Source organism: Quercus suber, unplaced genomic scaffold, assembly GCF_002906115.3.
Source record: "Quercus suber isolate HL8 unplaced genomic scaffold, Cork oak 2.0 scaffold_93, whole genome shotgun sequence".
In the NCBI taxonomy this organism is placed as follows: Eukaryota; Viridiplantae; Streptophyta; class Magnoliopsida; order Fagales; family Fagaceae; genus Quercus; species Quercus suber.
Window position 1 is genome coordinate 637,540 of NW_027069558.1, and position 9,969 is coordinate 647,508.

Consider the following 9,969-nt stretch of genomic DNA (forward strand, 5'->3'; position numbering starts at 1 on the left):
TTATCTCTGAAATTCCTTTCCTATTGTGTGTCATTTGAAAGACCAATCTATTACCATTAATGGGACAATTCAAGAATGGCAGTCATCAAATACAAAATTTGAAATAAGCTTTTAAAAATTCGTTTTATCTTTAAAAAAATTTGGTTTAACTTCAAATTTTTTCAAGGTATAAGTATACGTTAATACACTTACAGCAAAACGTTTTCAGCAAAAAGTTAGATAAGCTATTCCAAATGAACACTAAGTGTCCATTTGGTATAACTTATTTTTTAGCTTTTTGAAAATGACATTATTTAAAACAGTTCTACCAAGAAATAAGTGAATCTTAAAAAAGCTGTGCTTTGAAAAAGTGCAATTGGACATTGCCACCTTTACGTTGCATTTGGACGTTGGAGAACTACATTCTTTGTTTTAATTTCAATTGTTTACTTGTCCAAAAAAAAAATTGCAGTTTGAAACCACATTACCACATGGGCACTAAGGCTCTCTTACACAAAACGCTTAGGTTCCACATTAGTAAAATTCAGCCATTAAGGCTTACAATAATCAACAGTCACACAAGGAAACTAAACAATAGTTTTTATGAATATACACATGCACAGCACAAAAATAATTTATTTAATTCCCACGAAGTACAAAGCACACTAAGGCTCCCTCTCCTAAAAAACTCATTTAGAGCATCCACAATGGGGGTTGTATATGCCAAATGCTAGGAGCATTTGGTATTTAAACCCTAAAATCCTCCAGCAACCGGGAAGGTAAATCTTATATGCAAAAAAAAAAAATGAGATTTAGCTACAGTACCATCTCAAATGTAAGATGGTACTGTAGCTGAATCTTATAAAAAAAAACTAATATTTTAATGATTTTTGCCGGGAATATCTCTCACGCCCTTTATTATTTCTCATTATTTTCTCTTTCTTCGGTCTCTCTTCCTCCGTTCTCTCTTGTCTCCTCTGCTGTGTGATATCTTCAGCCCCATTACTCTGCCCCTCTCTCTCCGATCAGTGATCAGTTTTGGGTGCTTCTCTTTCTCCGTTCTCTCTGTCTCCGTGATCCGATCCCCTTTACCGATTCTGTCCTCTCATAAATCGGTTTGGATTCACCGATTCACTCATCAAAATCACCGATTCACTCGTCCCATCGGTCTCTCAAATCAAATCGGTTTGGATTCACCGATTTGTTTGCAAAATCTCTTCACGAAGCTCCATCGGTCTCTCAAATCAAATCAGAATCAAAATCAAAGCAATTTACTAGGTGGGTTTTGTGTTTGTGTTTGTGTTTGTGTTTCTGCAATAAAAAATGGGGATTCGGCTTGTGTTTGTGTTTGGGTTTTGATCTTAAGAATGGCTGTTGATGTTTGCAGAGGTGGGATAGAAAAAAAATTTGGCAGGGACATTCCAACCGTTTGAAAAAGCAGTTGAATTTGAAACAACAAAAAAATGGTAGTTGGAAAAGTAATAATAAAGAAAGATTAAAAAAATAATATTTTAATAAAAGGATGAGATATAGAATTTTGGGATGTTGGGTGTATTGTAAAATGGGATGGTATAATAGATAAAGTAGCTTTTTGAGATTGTAAAATAAGATGAGATTTAGCATCCGGATGTGGATGCTCTTAGGTTTTGCCTTTGTAAAATTCAGCCACTAAGGCCTACAATACACACACAATTACAGAGATTACAGTGTTTTCCCCCATTAACACCCTTTGTTTTTTCCTCTGCATAGCACACTAAGAATTTATAGGAGTGAACTCCTAAATTTTATTACTTTGCCTCAAAGTACAAAGGACACAGGCTTTTTTATGCACAACATTTAAACTGTATTTATCCAATAATAAAATCCACATATTGTGGAGAACAAATTATAGAAAATTGGAATCTTGTGGAAAAAATTACACGTAGTAAAGGTTAAAAAATTTCTCTGTTCATAACAAATGGGTCCTAAAAAGGATAAACTGAGTGTCAAATGTACAGAAAGGGTAGTCCCACATAGTGTTGTGCCATTCTGATGATGGTACTCACAAGACTCTGCTCACCGTGATGATAAGCTGAATGCTCAGACACATAACCAGAAAACTGGGCAACTTTTGCTTCCTTGACAAAGTTCCTCTTGAAAGAGCATAACAGAATTTTCCTTTGGCCACTCAAAAGGCCATCAACCATGGAGAGTACCAGGCTGCACATTCAGAAGGTGTTGTATTAGATATATATTCATTCATTTTCTCTAAAACACAAGAAGAAAGCATGGCAAAACTTTGACCTCTAACTGCCTAAGCTAATTCTTCCTCTCTTCTATCTTCTTCTTACTAAATGCCAGCTCAATGGCCTCCCCATCCTGTTCATCCTCCCAAATAAAATCTTTCCTGTGTTTCTCAAGATTTGCAAAGTACTCCCTTCCTTCCTTTGATGTGCTTGTTCCCAACCCCTAAAAAGACACAAACAAATCAACATGCAAAAGACAGAAAACAGATAATAGAATAAAAGGTTATGTAATTGGTTCACATGTAACAAATTTCAATGCAAACCTTATAGTACTTGATAGACCACCCACTTGCACTACCACCCAAATTGTGCTTCCATGACTCGTACTCAGGCATGGTATAAAATAATAATTGTGTCCCATTTTTGTGAGTTGCCTACAAAGATGATAAATGATCATTTTCACTCAAGACACATTCCACTTATATTGAAGTTGTGCTAATATTTGAATTTTGAACTAGTTAACTTAAAATACCAACCTTCACAATAAGAAAGATGGAACTTTTAATAGTGATGGCCAATAACAATGAATAAAATTGATCAACAGCCCTTTGATGTGGGAACCATCATGATCCTCTACAAGAATTATAGTTAAAAGTTTATATTTGTTGCAGGCTGTCAGTGTGCCTTGTAGGGAGAATTGTAAGCATAAAACAAGAACAAAACAATAAGAGAAACTTAAGGCGCACCTGATCAGTCATTATCATCAAATGACCATATCTCAAAGATTTTACATTGGTGTATTCTTTATGCTGCTGAAGTCCAAGAATCTGCTTTATGTACCCAATTTCTTTATTCTCAGTGAGCTGTTTAGCAGTGGCTTCCCTCACATTGAGCAATTTACCTCTCAATGGGAACACACTATAGTAATCTCAACCCACAGCAGCAAGCCCAGCCAACTGTAATAGAATGAATAACGTAAAAATCATACAAAGTGAAACCCATTAGAGCTAACTTTAATGCTAAAATACTCTGCACAATGACACAGCAACTTACTGCAAGAGCCTCAGCTCAATCTCCTTCAGTTAAAATCAAGGTACATTTATCAGATTCCTTCCCTCCTATTTTGTTAGCATCATCTAGATTTTGAATACCACGAATCTTCTCTGTCTTTGTTCCATCACTTTTCTTAAGATCTTTACTCTGCTTAAAAGTTGCCCACGATAGGAGACTGTCTACAATTCCAGACTTTGAGACTGCAAAAACAAGTGGTTAATAAGAGTCCATGACTACCATACTATCACAGTATCACTCACTCACATGATGAAAGATGAAAAGTGGAGAACTCATTGTGAACCTATGTTGATAAACCATTACCCAATGAAGGAATCTTGATCTAAATCATATCTCTCTAACTATACTGCTATTGAAATGACCATAGAAACACAATCCGACACTCAACAAAAGATACAATAATAAATTAGGCCCACACAATTCATGTATTCCCATTATTCTTTTACACATGCCTGTGATACAGCTATAACCATCTAGCAACCATTTCCATTTAGGCTCCAGAAAATATCCCAAATACTAACTACTTGATTTCTAATATTTTTATTAGAAACATTATTGTTCAAAAAATGCTAGAGAATTTGAGGTGGTTTCTTATTTGTGGAAATTACATAAAAGTCTATACCTTTATACAGATTAGGTCACAAGTTTTTTACTTTGCCAATTGAAGTCCTAAATTTAAAAAATACTTTCAATTTGAAGCCTATGTCCATCTTTGTAATTTGCTTTTGTTATTCTAGGTAGTAATGGAGGAGAGAAAAGCAGGAAATCATTGATTAAATTCTATGCTTCATCTAGGCCTTGTTCATAAATTAATTTGGTAACCATTAAACAAAGACAATAGAGAGAGAAAGTGATTGCCAGAGAATTGAAACTAGTTACCTAGGTAAATCACAAAATTTTATATGGTTTTATATTTTTCTCTAATCCATTACCAGCCAGAATAAGGAATATGAATAACAGATATAGACATGGGCTTCAAATTAAAACGGTGTCATAAATTTGGGATTTTAATTGACAAAATTAAAAATTTGAGATCTAATATGAAACAAGGTATATACCTGGCGCCTTTTATGTAATATAAGTAAAGAGATTTTGAGGTGGTTATAGAAACAAACCAGTGATTATTGATTGTAATTATGCCAAATGGAATATTTTGCACTAATTATACATCAACAGTAGAAAAATCTACACACATGGACACAATAAAAGCAACCCCAACTCCTTGTACAAAATTAATTTATCCTTATGAACTCAAAATCAACCCAAAGAAAGGATAGTAACAAAATACCATTACCTCATGGCCACAGTATACTCGAGTTGGCTTTGGCAATGAACCCAATGTTACACATAGCGATTGATACATCTGCTCTGCTATTCCCTCAAAAAATTTCCCACAACTAGCAATAAACTACACACACAAACAATAAAAAAATTAATTAATTAATTAAAAAAAAAAGAAAAAAAAAAAGAAAAGAAAAAGATTGACCGCTATTAGTTACCTAACACCATAAAATTAAAAATGAAAGCTACAAATTTAGTCAAAAAATGAAGACAAATTGTCACTAGCCAAGAGCTTGCCAAGAAAAGAACATAATTTAGGGAATAACTTCTTCAAACAATCTTATGTTGTTTCATATTCACAGATACAACATTCACTTCATAATAGAAGACAATAAACATGGAGTCTTCACAAATAGATTTCCTGACCCCACTAATTCAGGGCATTCCCCCTTAGGATTTAACTCTTTTTTTCCTCCCTTCTCAGCAAATGAAGGTGATGAAATTGCCCACCATTCTTATTAAAGAAGGGGGGAAAAAAGATTTGAAAATATAACAGACCAGGGAGAAAGGCTTCTGCCATCTAATCATGTGGCACTTTTTAAAGAAAACTGATCACACACACCCATGCACGCATAAAAAAGAGTCCCCCATCAACTTACCAATGTGTCTCCAGTGAAAACAGCTGGGTCTTCTTCCTCTTTGCTAGTCACATAATAACTAATGTGACCATTGGTGTGGCTGATTAGAGCAAGTCAAAGACACACAGATAAAGTTAAAAAGAATAAAGATGTAAGGCATACCCGTGCAAAACGCTAAAACCAATATGTGTCAGATAAATAAATTGGCAATAAGCTTTAGCTGAAATGGCACTTGGTTCTTTTTTCATAATAATGGGATGGAAGGTGAGGTCAAGAGCCATTGGTGGGTATGTAAGAATCTGGTGAGAGCATCATATTCATAGACATAGTATGGTGGAGTGCAGGGATAGGTTCTTTCTACTGGCAGGTTTAGATTTTCCAGCATGATCATAGAAATTAAATAGAGAGACAAGGTGGTGTTTTGTGAACAAAGTACAGAAAAATATACCACCCCCAAAAACAGGGGGTTAAGTCTTGAGTTGACATGAAAATAGAAGATTAAATATGAGAAGCATTAATGTTGGAAGTAAAAAAAAAAAAAATTCAAATCATGCTTATTGAGCTAATTATGCTGGAGCCTGTAACACAGTAGCAGAAGAAAGCAGCAGACATATATATATAGTGAAAACAAGAAAGAAGGGGGAAAGTGATTAAGAAGAAGAAGAAGAAGCATACGAAGGAGTGAGAAGAGAGAGTATATTGAGATGAGCACCGAGAGTGATGTTATCACCATTTTCCAGTTTATCAGTGCAACCCTTCACGTTATCTAACGAACCACCATAAACCTTAATCCCCGGTAGCAGCTCCTTTATTTTTTCATTTCCACCAGCATGATCCCTAATTTATTATTTACTATTAATATCACCAGAACCAGAAGAAGAAAGCAGTCAAAAAAGAAAGAAAGAATTGGAATGCCATACCATACATACATACATACATACAGACATACAAGTGATGGTGTGTGGTGAGAACGAACTTGAGAAGGACGCCGTGTTGTTTGGCAAATTGTACTACCTTCTCAGCCTCTACTGGATCCACTACTGCCGCTTCTTTTGACCTCTCATCGATTATGCTGCGCAATTTAATTTGCAACAAATCAATCGCCCTAATTACTAATAATCAAATTTCTCATCGAAATTCTAAGCAAAAAAGGATTAACTTACAGGTAGGAGTAGTTGTCCTCCAAGCAAGGAACGTGGTATACTTTCATATCTCTCCCTCTCTCTCTCTCTGCTCCTCCAAAGCCCGGCCCAACCGATATACCTCATTCTCCGACCCAATCCAATTCTAATACATAGCTACATGGATCACAAATAATATGGCCTGCAGACCAGACCACTCCAATAAAAGAAGGGTGTGGCCTGTAGTGCGGTTGACTGGTTGTGTGTCAAGAAGATATCCACGGATGTCGCGTATGGTAATTGGTGACACACTGCTTACTAGAGACTAGATACACATTGTCATTATGAACTACTATTTACTTTACCGTGACAAAAAGAAAAAGACTCTCGCTATGCTATAATACATGTACAGATCCTTAACACTAAGAAATTAGGAAAACAAATCTTCTCCCACGTACCAAATCATATCACTTTTTCATGAAATTTACTATTCTTATTAGTTTTATCTCTCCACATACGTCATCACCTATTTCATTATTTTTTTTTTTTATCGATCACTATTTTCAATGGAGCAATGTTATGAATACTACAAATTTTACAAATTGACGTGTTATCAATTATAAAAAATTCATTTAAACATTTATTTATTATATTTTTTAAGTGTCATACATTCTTATCACATTAGTTTGTAAGTTTTTTACAGTAAAATTTATAGTCATTTTAGCTTTGAGAAATTATATGTGCACAACATTTTAACAACACTTTCACAACAAATCGTAAGTAACAGGTTATAATTGGTTGTTATTGGTGAGCAAAAAAGTAATTTCAGTGGTGAGTTGAAATGTAAATTAGTAATAACTTACCACTTATGATTTGTTTGTGAAAGTATTGTGAAAATCTTGCTTATCCTTTTTTTTTTCATGACAATTCAATTAGTGGTCCCCATAAGTGACACATAATTATTAGAAAAAAAAAAAAAAAAAAACTTAATGTCCTTTTAATACTATTTTATCTTCCCCCTCCCCAACTGAAATCTTAGCTCTGCCACTGAAATCCTACTTTGTTATATTAAGTGTCTGTTTGAAACAGTTTATTTAGCTGAAATTAAATTTTTTTTTTGTTAAATGTGTAAAAAAAATGTTTTAAAAAAAGCTAAATAATACAGTGGAACTCATGAATAGTATTTAAAAGTGAAATGGGAATCATGAATAGTAGCAAAAATAAACTGAAAATTGAGATAAGCTGAAAAATTCAGTTCATCCCAAACGCGGACTAATAATGTAGGTTTATATTTAAAAATGAATATATTTAAATTATTAATTTGATTCTCTAATTATTAAACAAAGTTTAATTTGATCTTTCAATTATTAGTTGTCTCAGCAAAAGTCTAATAACTTAGCTAAGGGAAACCTCATTACTCAATGGAATTCTCTACTCTCAAGGTTCAAATTCTTTCTCCCTCATTATTTTTTAAGTATTGATTTATGAAAATAAAAAATAAATACCTTATTAGATTTCTCCAATTTAGTTACACAACATTCAAAATCAAATTCGGATCATCCTTATTTAACCCAAAACTGCATATTCATAAACTTTGAGGGTGTTTGAAGCCAAAAAAAAAAAAAAAAAACTAATACAAGGAGTAGGGGTTGCACAAGCAAAAAAAGTAGGAAGGCCTTTTATAAGTTAAATTCGGTTGCATACCTGATACCTTGAAGTCCACACTAGTTGACAAATTTGGGGGTGATTTCTTGGCCTATGTCCTCTCAACTAATGAAAGAGAACAATCACATTATAAGGCAAAAAAGGGACTTTAGGGAATAATTCCAACTAAATCCAAGTCTCTCTTTATAGAACAATCACATTATAAGTACCCTATGACCCCCACTAAAAGAGAAATGCAATTTTCAAATATTATTACTCCATCATTATTACCCTTAATCTCCTATTCTAATTTAACCAACAGAGTATCCGTAGTTAGTTCCCATGGGCTCACCCTTGTTATATTAAATGCCCTCTATCTGAACAAAATGTTAATTCAACGGTTTGAGTCGTATGTGCTTGGCCTTATCAAAAATCCTTGTTGTGGTTCCCACTATTCTCAAGAAAACAAACAAGCCTTAAGACCCCAAAACCGTCCCATAATTTGAGAAATGAAATTAAAGTGAATGAGAAAATCTTTTAGTGGACAATGAATATGAACATAGAAGGATTTCAATTATCTCAAATAATAAAGTTTTTTATTATTAAATAATATATTTGAATTCATATCGTAAAAAAATCAATGATGTATTGGCTTGATGATTTTCAATCTTGTGGTAACTTAACAAAGGAAAATGTTATGTTCACAATATTTTCACAACAAATTTTATGTAACAAGTTGTTAGGAGTTGGTATTGGTGGGACAAGAAAGTAATTTTAGGCTGTGTTTGTTTCGTGTAAAACGTTTTCCGGAAAATACATGTCTTCCGGAAATGTTATTTTCCGGAAAAGGAAAATATTTTTAAAGTGTTTGGTTGAATTATGAAAATTGTTGTGGAAAATATTTTCATGTGTTTGGATGTATTCTAAAATGCTATTTTTCGGAAAATTTTTCACATTATTACAAAAAATTTCAACATCGCATCCAATTCAACAACAATTTCCGGTAGCAAATTCCGGCAACAACAACACAACAACAACAATAATTAGTTCATCCAAACAAAAAACAACAACAACAATCAAATTAAAAAAAAAAAAAAAAAAAAAAAAAAAAAAAAAAAAAAAAAAAAACTGAGAGATCGAGGAAGAGAGAGTATGGAGGCGACGAGTCTGGGTCGGCGACGAGATTGAGGTTCGTGGGTTGCTCTGGGTTCGTCGGTTGTTGGGTTCGTCGGTTCGTGGGTCGCTCTGGGTCGAAGGCGATGGGTTGCGCTGGGTCGAAGGCGATGGGTTGCTCTGGATTCGTCGGTTCGTGGGTTGCTGGGTTCGTCGGTTCGTGGGTCGAAGGTCACCGGCGGTTGCTCGTGCGATTGCTCCGGGCTTGGTCTCTCTCGCCGACGGTTCGTGGGGCTTGGTCGCTGGTCTGGGTCTCTCTTTCTCTCTCTCTTTCTTCGTGCTCTCTCTCTCTGTTTTCCGGAAAATAGCATTTGAAGTGAAAATAGAAGGTGAAATAAATTTCACCCGTGGGAGCTCTATTTTATGGTCAAAGCTTAAATGATTTTCAGTTGACCGAATTTTCCAAATCAACCAAACACTCAAGTTTTACGGAAATGGTTTTCCGGAAGTACTTTGAAGTCAAAACAAACACAGCCTTAATGATCAATTCAAATTAAAATCAATAACAACTAACCATTTATGATATGTTATGAAAATATTGTAAGAATATTGTGAACGTATCACCTTTCATTTAACAAATGATCTTTTGTTAGATGCATATAATATCTCTCTCATTGCGTAGACCAACATAGAGATTCTATCGCATATGATACAGAATGAACTTTTTCCTAACAAAGGCGTGAACAAAAAATGGGCTTCACTAAAAAAGAAGAAAAAATAATGGGCTTCAAAAAATTAGGGTCGTATATTGTTTAAAGAAAAAGAGATTGGGCCAGGACGAAGTTTGTGAATGATGAAGCGCGAGTCATTTTACATTGGAATGGGCCGGAACCTTGT

General features: G+C 34.3%; 1 protein-coding gene across 4 annotated transcripts; it reads right to left on the minus strand.

Annotated features, from left to right (window-relative positions):
- Positions 1 to 1,972: 1,972 nt before the first annotated feature.
- On the minus strand, positions 1,973 to 6,430 carry LOC112016812 (hydroxyacylglutathione hydrolase cytoplasmic-like). Of its 4 annotated transcripts, XM_065774485.1 has the most exons (11): positions 6,358 to 6,430; positions 6,144 to 6,266; positions 5,870 to 6,031; positions 5,216 to 5,294; positions 4,570 to 4,683; positions 3,258 to 3,457; positions 2,951 to 3,160; positions 2,741 to 2,835; positions 2,528 to 2,638; positions 2,263 to 2,427; positions 1,973 to 2,178 (listed from the first exon to the last, which is right to left on the minus strand). In XM_065774485.1, the coding sequence occupies exons 1-6, from the start codon at positions 6,402 to 6,404 to the stop codon at positions 3,437 to 3,439; spliced, it is 546 nt and encodes a 181-aa protein (XP_065630557.1). In that variant the 5' UTR covers positions 6,405 to 6,430; the 3' UTR covers positions 1,973 to 2,178; positions 2,263 to 2,427; positions 2,528 to 2,638; positions 2,741 to 2,835; positions 2,951 to 3,160; positions 3,258 to 3,436. The 4 variants fall into 4 exon arrangements, with proteins under 4 accessions (XP_065630557.1, XP_065630558.1, XP_065630559.1 ...); XM_065774486.1 differs by lacking the exon at positions 2,741 to 2,835; XM_065774487.1 differs by lacking the exon at positions 2,528 to 2,638.
- Positions 6,431 to 9,969: the final 3,539 nt, after the last annotated feature.

Coding starts and splice junctions, on each gene's coding strand:
- LOC112016812 (XM_065774486.1), bottom strand. CDS start 6,404: ATGAAAGTATACCACGTTCCTTGCTTGGAGGACAACTACTCCTACCT. Junction 6,267..6,357: donor GAGGACAACTACTCCTACCT/GTAAGTTAATCC, acceptor TAAATTGCGCAG/CATAATCGATGAGAGGTCAA. Junction 3,458..4,569: donor GAGTATACTGTGGCCATGAG/GTAATGGTATTT, acceptor TTGTTTTTGCAG/TCTCAAAGTCTGGAATTGTA.